The sequence below is a fragment of the Chiloscyllium plagiosum genome, chromosome 11 (assembly GCF_004010195.1).
Source record: "Chiloscyllium plagiosum isolate BGI_BamShark_2017 chromosome 11, ASM401019v2, whole genome shotgun sequence".
NCBI classification, from domain to species: domain Eukaryota; kingdom Metazoa; phylum Chordata; class Chondrichthyes; order Orectolobiformes; family Hemiscylliidae; genus Chiloscyllium; species Chiloscyllium plagiosum.
In genome coordinates, this window is record NC_057720.1 from 41,962,641 (window position 1) to 41,975,845 (window position 13,205).

Sequence of the window (13,205 nt, forward strand, 5' to 3'; positions counted from 1 at the left end):
ACTTTCTCCCCACCCCCACCCTCCTCTAGCTTATCTCTCCACGCTTCAGGCTCTCTGCCGTTATTCCTGATGAAGGACTTTTGCACAAAACGTTGATTTTACTGCTCCTCGGATGCTGTCTGAACTGCTGTGCTCTTCCAGCACCACTAATCCAGAATCTGGTTTCCAGCATCTGCAGTCATTGTTTTTACCTTCTTAACAATCCTATCAACCTGGCTGGCAGGTTTTCAGGGATCTATGAACATGGACACCGAGATCTCTCTGCTCATCTATACTACCAAGAATCTTACCACTAGCCCTGTTACTCCTTCTAAAGTGAATCACCTCACACTTTTCCGCATTAAACTCCATTTGCCACCTCTCAGCCCAGCTCTGCAGCTTATCTATCTCTCTGTAACCCACAACGTCCTTCGGCACTATACACAACTCTGCCTACCTTAGTGTCAACCGCAAATTCACTAACCCATCCTTCTACACCCTCATCCAGGTCATTTATAAAAATGACAAACAGCAGTGGCCCCAAAACAGATCCTTGCAGTACACCACTAGTAACTGAACTCCAGGATGAATATTTCCCATCAACCACCACCTATGTCTTCTTTCAGCTAACCAATTTCTGATTCAAACCACTAAATCACCCTCAATCCCATGCCTCTGTATTTTGTGCAATAGTCTATCATGGGGAGTCTTATCAAATGCCTTATCGAAATCCATATATACCACATCAACCACTTTACCCTCATCCACCTGTTTGGTCACCTTCTCAAAGAACTTAATAAGGTTTGTGAGGCATGACCCACCCTTCACAAAACCATGTTGACTATCCCTTGTCAACTTATTTCTTTCTCGATGATTATAAATCCTATCTCTTATAACCTTTTCCAACACTTTACCCACAACCGAAGTAACGCTTACTGGTCTATAATTATCAGGGTTGTCTCTATCCCCTTCTTGAACAAGGGAACAACATTTGCTTTCCTCCTGTCTTCTGGCACTATTCCTGTAGACAACAACATAAAGGTCAAAGCCCAAGGCTCTGCAGTCTCCTCCCTGGCTTCCCAGCGAATCCTAGGATAAATCCCATCCAGGCCAGGGAACTTATCTATTGTCACACTTTCCAGAATTGCTCACACCTCCTCCTTGTACATCTCAATCACATCTATTCTAGCAGCCTGTATCTCAGTATTCTCCTTGAAAACATCGTCTTTTTTCCAGTGTGAATACTGATGAAAAATATTCATTTTTTTGAAATATTGCATGCAATACTGGTCTCCTTCCTATTGGAAAGATGTTGTGAATCTTGAAAGGGTTCAGAAAAGGTTTGCAAGAATGTTGCCAGGGTTGGAGGATTTGAGCTATAGGGAAAGGCTGAACAGGCTGGGGCTGTTTTCCCAGGAGCGTCGGAGGCTGAGGGGTGACCTTATAGAGGTTTACAAAATTGAGGAGCGTGCATAGGATAAATCGACAAAGTCTTTTCCCTGGGGTGGGTATAGGTTTAGGGTGAGAGGGGAAAGATATAAGAGACCTCAGGGGCAACGTTTTCACACAGGGTGTGGTACGTGTATGGAATGAGCTGCCAGAGGAAGTGGTGGAGACTGGTATAATTGCAACATTTAAAAGGCATTTGGATGGGTATATGAATAGGAAGGGTTTGGAGGGATATGAGCCGGGTGCTGGCAGGTAGGATTAGATTGGGTTGGGATATCTGGTCGGCATGGAGGGGTTGGACCGAAGGGTCTGTTTCCATGCTGTACATCTCTATGACTCTATGACTATTTCACGCTTCCTCAGCTCCTTTGATTCCACGCATAACTTCCCACTACTATCCTTGATTGGTCCTAATCTTAGTCTAGTCATGCTTTTAGTCCTGATATACCTATAGAACTCCTGAGGGTTTTCTTTGATCCTATCTGCCAACGACTTCTCATGTCCCCTCCTGGTTCTTCTGAGCTCTCTCTTTAGATCTTTCCTGGCTGGCTTGTAACTCTCAAGTGCCCTAACTGAGCCTTCATGTTTCATCCTAACATAAGCCTTCTTTTTCCTCTTGACAAGAGCTTCACCTTCTTTAGTAAACCACAGTTCTCTCGCTTGACAACTTCCTCCCTATCTGCCAGGTATATACTTATCAAGGACATGCAGTAGCTGTTCCTTGAATAAACTCCCCATTTTAATTGTATCCATCCCCTGCAGTTTCCTTCCCCATTCTATGCATCCTAAATCTTGCCTAATCTCATCATAATCGCCTTTCCCCCAGCTGTAACTCTTGCCCTGCGGTATATACCGATCCCTTTCCATTGCTAAAGTAAACATAACCGAATTGTGTCAGTATCACCAAAGTGTTCAGCTACCTCCAAATCTAACACTTGGCTGGGTTCATCACCCAGTGCTAAATACAATGTGGCCTTGCCTCTTGTTGGCCTGTCTACATACTGTGTCAGGAAACTCTCCCACACATATGGGACAAAAACTGACCCATCTAAAGTACTCGAACTATAGTAGTCCCAGTCATTATTTGGAAAGTTAAAGTCCCCCATAACAATTACCCTGTCATTCTCGCTCCTATCGAGAATCATCTTTGCTATCCTTTCCTGTACATCTCTGGAGCTATTTGGAGGCCGAAAGAAAACTCCCAACAGGGTGACCTCTCCTTTCCTGTTTCTAACCTCAGCCTTTCCTACCTCAGTAGACAAGTCCTCAATATCCTTTCTGCCATCGTAGTACTGCCCTTGATTAACAATGCCACACTTGCCCCTCTTTTACCTTCTCTGTTCTTACTGAAACATCTAAATCCCTGAACCTGCAATAAACATTCCTGTCCCTGCTCGACCTCTGTCTCTGAAATGGCCACAACATCGAAATCCCAGGTACCAACCTATGCTGCAAGTTCACCCACCTTATTCTGATGCTCCTGGCGTTAAAGTAGACACATTTCAAACCAACTTCTTGCTTGCCGGTGCCCTCTTGCGAACTTGAAACCTTATTTCTAACCTCACTACTCTGAACCTCCTGTATACTGGATACACATTTGCTTTCCTCCTGTCTTCTGGCACTATTCCTGTAGACAACGACAACATAAAGGTCAAAGCCCAAGGCTTTGAACCTCCTGTATACTGGATACACATCTCTCTGCTGAATTAATTGAAACTTTACTTAATTCTTGATAAAAGCCACCTCCTAGACCAAGCCTTTAATTGAACATCTACTTCTTTGGCATTTTTTTTGTCTGATTACACTTCTGTTGATTGTTTCAGGATGTTTTCCTATGTTAATGGTGTTCATTGCATGTTAATTGCATGTCATTGTTGTAAGGTTTCTATGAAAAGTTTCTGATGAAAGGTCACAACCAAGTCATTGACTTCAGTGCAATATTAAGAGCACTAACAGAGGGTTTATATTTTGAACGAAGCTACTGAACCTCTCAGGTGGATGTGAAAGATCCCATGGTATTGGGTATTTTCCAGAAGAAAAACAGATGAGTTATCCTGGTATACTGGTCAACAGTTATAATTAAAACATAACTGAATCTCAAGGTGAACAGAGAAAAATTATCAGAATGCAAGAAATTTATTGTGCTGATAAATAGAACTATGTATTGAAAGATATCGGTGGACACGTCTGGAATTTGAAGAAGGAATTCCTTGAAAAATTAAGCCAAAAAAAGTTGAATTTAGGTTTTATATATTTCATATTTAATTTTTATCTGCTTTGACAATAACTTGTTCCGTGTTGAAGTTGTTTTGATCAATTGCCCTTCTCCATATATTGGCAATGAAAATACCTGTTGTCAATTCAACACCAGCAGATGATTTCTGAACTGCTATTTGTCTCCACTTTCTAGCCCAATGGATTATTTCCTGTTCTGGGTGTGGTTACCATGAAGGATTTTCCTTCTCAGCCTCTCCCTTCACCTGGGAAGTGGTGATCCTCAGGTTAAATCACACTAGTATTCTCTTTCTAATGGGAGAGCAGCTGTTTGGTCCGGTGGGACTATGACGACCTTATCCTTTTTCCATTTCAATTCCTCATACACCTGCTATGGTAACCTTCAAGTTGTCGATTTTAGTGATGAAATTGAAAACTGTACTATGGACCCCAGTACAGGTCTTAGCGTTTGATGCATGGTTTTCTCAGAGTTCATTCCTTCTGTGACTATCCTCTCTTAATTTATACAATCATTTGACTGCCATAGGGAAACAAAGGAATGAGAACAGTTAACAACACCACTTTCAGATATTTTCTGATCAATCTATTCAGAGCTGTCATTACACACTCTGGAGCACGTTGGGCTTTAACCCTAGCCTCCTGGCTCAGAGGTAGGGACACTACCACTGTGGCATGAGAGTCCAATCCAATGAGTAATTGATTAACTTATTACAGGTTCAAGTCATTTATAGGTAAATACTGAGAAAACCAAGTTTGAATAGATCATAAGTAATTGTTGGTATTAAAAGATGTTTGCCCAAACTCATTGAGATCTCTAAAGACAGTGTGGATTCTTACATCTTATTCCTTTTGTCATATTGCCGAGTTAATACCAGACAGGTAAAATCATATAATTAAGGGTCCTCTGCATATGCCAAACGTGTATACCAGGAGATTATGCAGGTTCAATTTCTCATCTATTTATGTTAACAGATAAAATTTATGGATTGGGGATATGTAATTTTTATGGATAAGTACTATTTATCCAGCAACAGCAACATTGAAATTTTCCCTAATATTTTAACAACTGACATCCAGCTCCTAAAATTCATTCTGAATTTCATGTCACCTGCTGTGCAGAGATAACAGTCTACTTTGACACTCTGTTATCTACCTAGCTCTGATGTAAATCCAGCTCATGAGTTGAAATAGAATCAAGAAGCTGTAAACACTATGATTAGAATCCCCAGTTGTCCAGATTAAGAACAAAACACCTGACAGGCTGCTGTGGTTCAAGGCAGAGGTGAGTCGGCTGTTCAAATTCAGTTTGAATATATACAAAATTAAACTGAATGTGGCACCCAGAGTAAACAAAGGTATGGACTTTTGTGACAAATACCTACAAAAACACAATTTAAGATTCTTATGTATATGTTATCTTGTAGAAGGACATAATTATAGTGAAATTACATGTGAAAATGCTTAGAGTTTTTGAATCAATGTATTATTTGATATTGTGCTTTTTATTTGCAAGGCAGCACGATGGCTCAGTGATTAGCGGTTAGCACTACTGCCTCACAGCACTGGGGTCCCAGGTTCAATTCCAGCCTTGGGTGACTGCCTGTGCGGAGTTTGCACATTCTCTCCGTGTCTGCATGGGTTTCCTCCCACAGTCGCAAAGATGTGCAGGCCAGGTGAATTGGCCATGCCAAATTGCCCACAGTGTTAGGTGCATTAGTCAGAGGGAAATGGGACTGGTTGTGTTACTCTTCAGAGGGTCGGTGTGGACTTGTTGGGCCGAAGGGCCTGTTTCCACACTGTAGGGGAATCTAATCTAAACTCGTTAAGAGAATCTAATCAAAACTTTAGTTAGTAGAGAGTTTCTTAAAGAAACTCTCTACTAACTAAATTAATGAAGTCACCATTTGAACATTCATCAATGAGACAAACAATTCGGAACTTGTTGCATTTGCTCACGAATATTCTCTGTATTGATCTCAAATATTCGAAGAGTTCTTAGCCTCGGTACATTTTTTAAGGACAGCACTACATGACTAAATGGAAGGAATAGATGGAGTGTTTTTTGTGAGATATAGTAAGAAATTATATTAAGGCCAGAAAGACCCATCTTTAGCAGGTAAACTGCTTTACAGGTAATGTTAATTAATATTTCCTTTAGCAGGAAATAATGTAATTTAAACTAATTACACTAAAAAAGCTTTTAAGAACTGTTGTTGTACTATGCATCTTTTGTACATTAATAGGCGTGGTGGTCTTTCAGCCAGACTGGGTGCCGGCGTGGTCTGGACTGAAGAATTGTTATTCAGAACTTTTTATTTCTTTAGTTTTCTAATTTGTTTCTTTCCGAAGAATTTGTAAATGTAGGGGAATGGGTGTGGGTGGGTTGCGCTTTGGCAGGTCGGTGTGGACTTGTTGGGCCGAAGGGCCTGTTTCCACACTGTAAGTAATCTAATCTAATCTAATCTGTATCACAGTACCTTTGTATCTAAGGTGGTGCCATAAGTGGTGACTTGCAAACTTCTCACTGTACTCATGTGACAATAAAGCTAATTTTAAGAGGGTGATTGAATGCAGCCTTCTGTCTATACTCCTCCATTTGCTGATTTCAGGTAGCTTCTCCAAGGAGAAAGGGAATCTGAAAGCAAACACTGACCAGCAATTCCAAATTTAAAAGGATGTCCACACTGAAATTGAAAATTCACCTTCCTGCATACATCAGTGTTTCCCTTACTTTCAAAAGCATGAAACAGAAACTTCAAAAAAAATCAAGTAAGAAGAGAGGGTACAGAATTAATGAGGAGGAAGTGTTGATCAACTGTTGGTATTCAAAGTTGACTGGGACCAAATGAGAGCTGAAAATGTGTTGCTGGAAAAGTGCAGCAGGTCAGGCAGCATCCAAGGAACAGGAGAATCGACGTTTCAGGCATAAGCCCTTCTTCAGGAAGAAGGGCTTATGCCCGAAAAGTCGATTCTCCTATTCCTTGGATGCTGCCTGACCTGCTGCACTTTTCCAGCAACACATTTTCAGCTCTGATCTCTAGCATCTTCAGTCCTCACTTTCTCCTCTGGGACCAAATGAGATGCATCCAAGAATTTTGAAGGAAGTGAGAGTGAAAATTGCAAGGGCATTACTAGTCCTTCCTAGGCTCAGGAAAGATGCCAGAAAACTAGTGAATTACAAACATCATGTCCTTGTTCAAAGAAGGTTGTAAGTGTAAGCCCGGCAATACAGACCCGTCAGTTTGACGTAGTGGTGTGTGGAAGTTTCTCGATTCAAGATAGAATTAGTAGTGACATGGAAAGGGTTGGTTGATTAGAGACAGCATGGATTTCCAAAGAGGAAATCATATGAAACTAACTTATTGGAGTTTTTCAAAAAGGTAACAGAAAGGGTTGATTAGTGTAATACACTTCATGAGGTATGCATGGAATTTCAGAAGATATTCGATGCAGTGTCACAGAGCAGAGTTGTGAGTAAAGTTAGAGCTCATGGAATTAAAAAGGACAGTAGCAACAAGGATATAACATAAAAGGAAACAGAGTAATGGACAATAGATATTTTTCAGGCTGGAGGAAGATTTGTAGTGGAGTTCCCCAGGGTCAGTTTTTAAAATATGTTCATGAAATGCACAGTAGCTGGGCCATTTATTGCCCTGTGAACTGCTGCAATTTATTTGCTTTAGGTAGAGCCCCAATGCTGTCAGGTAGAGGGACCCTTGCAGCCTTTGCTTTTACTGATATATGATAATGATCGAGATCTTGGGGACAATTTCCAAGTTTGTGGAGGATACTAATCTTGGAAGAATCATAAACTGTTGAGGTCAAATGGACATAGACAAGTCAGTGAAGTGGACAGATCGATAGCAGATGAAGATCTATGCAGAGAAATGTGAAGTAATATATTTTAATAACAGGAACGTGGACAGACAATAACAAAATTGAGGGTGCAGGAGCAGAGAGACCTAGATGTATATGTGCACTGATTATTGTAGAGAGGACAGGTGGAGAGAGCAATTAATAAGGCACACAGTGGTCCTGGGTTTTATTAGCAGTGGCACAGTGAATAAAAGCAAGGAGATAATGATGAACGTCAATAAGACATATGTTATATTTCAGCTGGAGAATTGTGTCTTGTTTTGGGTATCACACTATAAGAAGAATGTGACTGCATTGGACAGAGTGCAGAAGAGATTTACATGAATGGTGGCAAGGGTGAGAAACTTCAGCTATAAGGATAATTTGGTGATGTTGTGACAGTTCTCCTTGGACTGAAAGAGATTTGGTTATAAGGGGGCTGGATAGAGTACATAGGGAGAAACTGCTTCAAAGTATAAAGAGCAAGAGGATACAGATGTTAAGTAATATGCAAAAGAAGCAAATGTAAAGTGGGAAAAAAGTTTTTATGCACAAGTGGATTGGGTTTAGAATGCACTATCTCAAAGTGTGGTGGAGGAAGGTTTAACTGAAACTTTCAAGAGGGAGTTGTTTCAGCTAAGTAATGTGCTCGGCTATAGGGAAAAGGCAGGATAACGGGACCTAAGTCATGATGCTCAGTTGGAGAGCCACAATGGCTTGAATGGTCTCCTTCTGCACTGTATCACTTATGTGATTCTGAGAGTAAAATATTCTTGCTTGGTTATCCTTTAATTAAAATGAATAGTCAATGAGTTGACCTTTTGAGTTATACAGTTTTCATTATAATATTTTTTCATAAGAATGTGTTATTATCATTGTTCAAATATCCATGTAAGTTTACAGAATCTTATTTATTCATGTCAGGAGGCCTCAACCCCTACAGCAGCCATATTCAACAGAAGCTGGAATAGAGTTTTGTTGGTATCTCTGGCTTTGCATGTAGGTTTAACCAAAGGATTCTGATCCCTCTGTATTCATTGTAGAAAACTGACAAGTTGTGCTCTGCTGATATCAGCTGAGCGTTTCTGTTAACTCTAATGGTTTCCACAAGATGTACACCGTAATGATTTAAGTACCAGAAGTATATATGTAAATCCTGAGGCATATGAGTGTTTTTAACAATACTTATTATAATAGAAAGAAAGAAGATGGCTCCTTTCATGATCTAAAATACAGTCACTGTTCCAATTCTTTCTATAACTAGTATATAAGGTTTTTTATAAATTGGTCAAGTTCCTGCGCTTTATCACCTCATGCTAAACAATTGCTATTATGGCAAAACTTCAAAATGCTCAATCCTTTCTTGTTCATTATTGCTTTGAATTTATTTCAGAGTGCCTATTTATAATTTTATGACAGGTTTTCTTTCATCTACAATTTTTAGATGGCTGCTGCAGCAGATTCTAGGTATGGACCGAAGGATGCATCTGATCAGAACTTTGATTACATGTTCAAGCTTCTTATTATTGGAAACAGCAGCGTGGGAAAAACATCTTTCCTGTTCAGATATGCAGATGACACATTCACATCAGCCTTTGTCAGCACTGTTGGTATTGACTTCAAAGTGAAGACTGTTTACAGAAATGATAAAAGAGTCAAATTGCAGATTTGGGTAGGTGTTATTCTTTTTTAATTATTCTCCCTAAATTGATTAAACACAGAACAAGATTAGCTATTGCATGAAGTTTAATTGGATAGAATGAAATGATAATAAGTTAAAGAAACACTGAAAAATAGACACGAGTATATTTAATATGTTGGTGGCGTCTCTTACTGGATTACAGTTCCACAGAGGATAGATTGCAGTGAGTGATTTGGAGAAGTGAGGAGCAGCAGTCTAATTCATTAGGAGTTCAGCTTAGGTAGAAATGGAACCTGAGATTCAGATAGGAAAATATAGACTTCTGGCTTAAACTGAAAGAAACAGCTCCATTTTGCTCTGAAGTTTGTGAGCAAATGCTGATTTGTTGCCGTGTTAACTGCATTCAAAATTTGATTTGTGTGAATTTAATCTGTGAATGAATATTGTGCTTTTTTTAAGTTATTTCTACATGGTAAGTATTACAAAATATATTAAAATTCTGTCTTAATGTTCTAGTCTTTTATATAATATTCAAAAGTAACCAGCCTCTATTCACCAAACTATGTATCAATTTATTGACTAGACCAAGGGGAAAATGCACATGTAGGCACATTTAAGATGACAGCATCCAATTCACCTAGTGAAGAGTTTAATTTTACATATTCCATGACCACATTTTGGGGAATAACAGTAAATTCCTAACAGTACATAAGGGAATCTACTATGGCTCAGTTGATAACACTCTCTTTTCTGAATCACAAATTTAAAAGTTTCAAGTCCCATTCTGGAACTTGAGATAAAAAAAATCTGCTCTGACACTCCAGTGCAAAATTGAGAATGTGCTGCACTGTTAAGGGTGCTGTCTTTGAGCCTAGGTCCGCTATACCTGCTTAGGTGGTGTTAATTTGCAGTTAGCTCTATTTCTAAAAAAAAAGATTCTTCGCAATGTTTTTGCCAATTTTGAGCTCTCAATTTACATCACAGAAAAGTTTATCTGGTTGTTATTATAATGTTGTTTGCGGGAGATTGCTGACCAAATTAGCTGCTTCATTTCTCATTTTACAACAAACTACAATTCAAAAGTACTCCATTGGTCGCAAAGAACTTTGAGTCAACTTGTTATTGTGGAACGTATGATATAAATGTGCGTCTTTGTTCGAGAGACCACTAAAATGAGCCACCAGATTCTCGACTCTGATCTCCAGCATCTGCAGACTTCACTTCCAGCAGATTGTTTAGTATATCACCAAATGTGCATCTGGGCTTCTGATTAAGGTTATACAATTCATATACAGAAAATAAGTACACATGAGGTCAATATATCCAGGTATGGCAAATTTCTCAGTGTGCTGCCTGTACCTGTTGCTTGTAAGGGGGATCTATAAAGAGTTTGACATATCTACATGGGAATACCAAAGGAATACAATTGCTGCATTGATTTCATAAGAGCAACTGCTATAAAACTGTGCCATTGTACTAGGATGACATTCAAACAACATTTGAAACAGGAATTACAGCAAATCCTCACTTAACATTTCTCCATTTTGTGCTGTATACTTTATGTGAGTAGGAACTGAAATCTCATTTAATTTTGTGAAATTTGTTTGATGTTTCCCAAAAGCCTGACACAGGACTGTGTGACTCATTTGGGGCCATTTTGAAGCCGCCTCTCCAATTCTCCAACTTAGCAACTGTTGACTCTCCACATGCCAATCCTCTGACATGCAGCATCTCCATTTGTCTCATCTTTGATTTGCAGGCTCCCCCACTGTGGGCGGCACGGTGGCTCAGTGGTTAGCACTGCTGCCTCACAGTGCCAGGGACCCGGGTTTGATTCCAGCCTCTAGCGACTGTGGAGTTTGCATGTTCTCCCCGTGTCTGCGTGGATTTCCTCTGGGTGCTCCGGTTTCCTCCCACAGTCCAAAGATGTGCAGGTCAGGTGAATTGGCCATACTAAATTGTCCATTGTGTTAGGTGCGTTAGTCAGAGGGAAATGAGTCTGGGTGGGGTATTTCTTCAGAAGGTCGGTGTGGACTTGTTGGGCCGAAGGGCCTGTTTCCACGTTGTAGCAAATGTAATCTAATTTAACCCTCTTGCCTCATCTCCCAATCCTGACTTAGTGTCTTGCTGCTTTCTTCTCCTGAACCTGTATTCTCATTCAAATACAGATTAAATGGAAAACCAGAGTTCTGAGGTAGTGAAAGTTGTATTTTAATGATTGGGGCTATTATAATACATGCTGTCTTTCAAATGACTGTTGAAGTTGCTTGTCCTGTCTCTCACAGTTCACCTCCAGAGACCTCAAACACCATGAACATTCGGGAGAGGGAATTCTTGAGCAGAACTGTACGTTTTTATTTATTCATTCATGGGATTTGGGCATTGCTAACTGGCCAAGATTGATTGCCCATCCGTAGTTGTTCTTGAGAAAATGATGGTGAGCTGCCTTCTTGAATCACTGCAGCCTATGTGCTGCGGGTTGACCCACAATGCTCTTAGGGAGGAGTTTCCAGCATTGTGATCTGGCAATAGTCAAGGAACGGCGATATATTTTCAAGTCAGGATGGTGAGTGGCTTGAAGGGAAGATTGCAGGTATTGGTATCTGCTTTCCTTGTCCTTCTCGATAGAAGTAATCATAGGTTTAGAAAGTTCTGTCTGAGGATCTTTGGAGAATTTCTGCAGTGCATCTAGATGATTGTAGCAGCAGTGTGTACTGAATGTCAGTGATGGAGGGAGTAAATGCTTGGGATGGGGTGCCTATCAGGTGGGCTACTTTATCCTAGTTGGTGTCAAGCTTCTTGAGAGAGTTGTTGGAATTGGACTCAGCCAGGCAAATGGGGAGTATTGTATCACCTTCCCGACTTTTGCCTTGTGGACAGGCTTTGGAGTTTCAGGTGAGTTACTCATTGCTCTGACAAGCTCTTGAATGCCATTGAATGTCAAAGGGTGGTGTTCAGATAGTCTTTTGTTGGAGATGGTCGTTGCCTGGCATTTGTGTAGCATGAATGTTCCTTGCCACTTGTAAGTTGAAGCCTGGATAATATCCAGATCTTATGCATTTGAACATGAACTGCTTCAGTGTCTGAGCAGTCGTGAATGCTGCTGATAATTGTGCAATCAAGGCAAACACCCCTATTTCTGATCTTAAGATGGAGGGAAGGTCATTGATGAAGCAGCTGAAAATGATTGAACTAGGACACTACCCTAAGGAACTATTGCAGAGATGTCCTGGATCTGATCAAAAAACACGTTGATTCCTACTGGGTACCTCTGCACGATCAGAATTCACACTTTCATAACCCTGGGGCTCCGGTTTTGGGTTGGATCTGCAGCTTGAACTGGAACACAGGCTCAGGAGGGGAGGGGAGAGGAAAGGGTAAATGAGGGAGCAGGGGGTTCAACAAGAGTATGATGAGAAGAGACTGCAAATCAGAGGCAGGGAGGGGAAGGATTTACAGCAGTTAAATTTCTCTGGGATCTGGAGATGCAGTATACAATATTGGCTGTGAGCAGGAAGTACTGTATATACAAAATTACAGTTTTCTTTTATACTTTTAAATTCATTTTATTTACTAAATTAGTAATTTAGCAATGTAAAGTAGTTCAGCTCAGGGTATAAATTTTCCATTTTTGTTCCCTGTGATATGGAAAGTCCTACTGGAAACTTAAATTTGCAGTTTCCCACATTTAGTATTCAACAATATTTTAAAATATCCTTGACTGTAGCATATTGCATCATACTTCTTAGTTTTAATGCATCAAAAACTAGCCTGTGGTCTTGTCTGAGTGTTTTGCAAATTATTTTGTCCAATCAAACTCCTTAGACAGCTCTGTTTCTTTTTCAGATGTGATACCATCTTTCTGTGATGACCTAGCATGATTTACCAGGATAGATGTCATACTTTGTAGATAAAACCATTAATTCAAGTTTACTCCAAACCTATTCTGCTTAATGGCTAAGCCTAAATATTGAAAGATCCCCAAAGCTTGACTTCCAATTTTAACTTCCTTTTAATTTTATTTATAACAAATTGCTCAAATTCC

General features: G+C 40.0%; 1 protein-coding gene across 3 annotated transcripts in view; it reads left to right on the forward strand.

The window, feature by feature from the left end:
- rab3b (RAB3B, member RAS oncogene family) overlaps positions 1 to 13,205 on the forward strand; it is a 171,189-nt gene that overhangs the window by 3,732 nt on the left and 154,252 nt on the right. For all 3 annotated transcript variants that reach the window (XM_043699201.1, XM_043699202.1, XM_043699200.1), the window contains exon 2: positions 8,963 to 9,190. In XM_043699201.1, the coding sequence (XP_043555136.1) occupies positions 8,963 to 9,190 (228 nt within the window). The remainder of the gene's footprint in view (positions 1 to 8,962; positions 9,191 to 13,205) is intronic.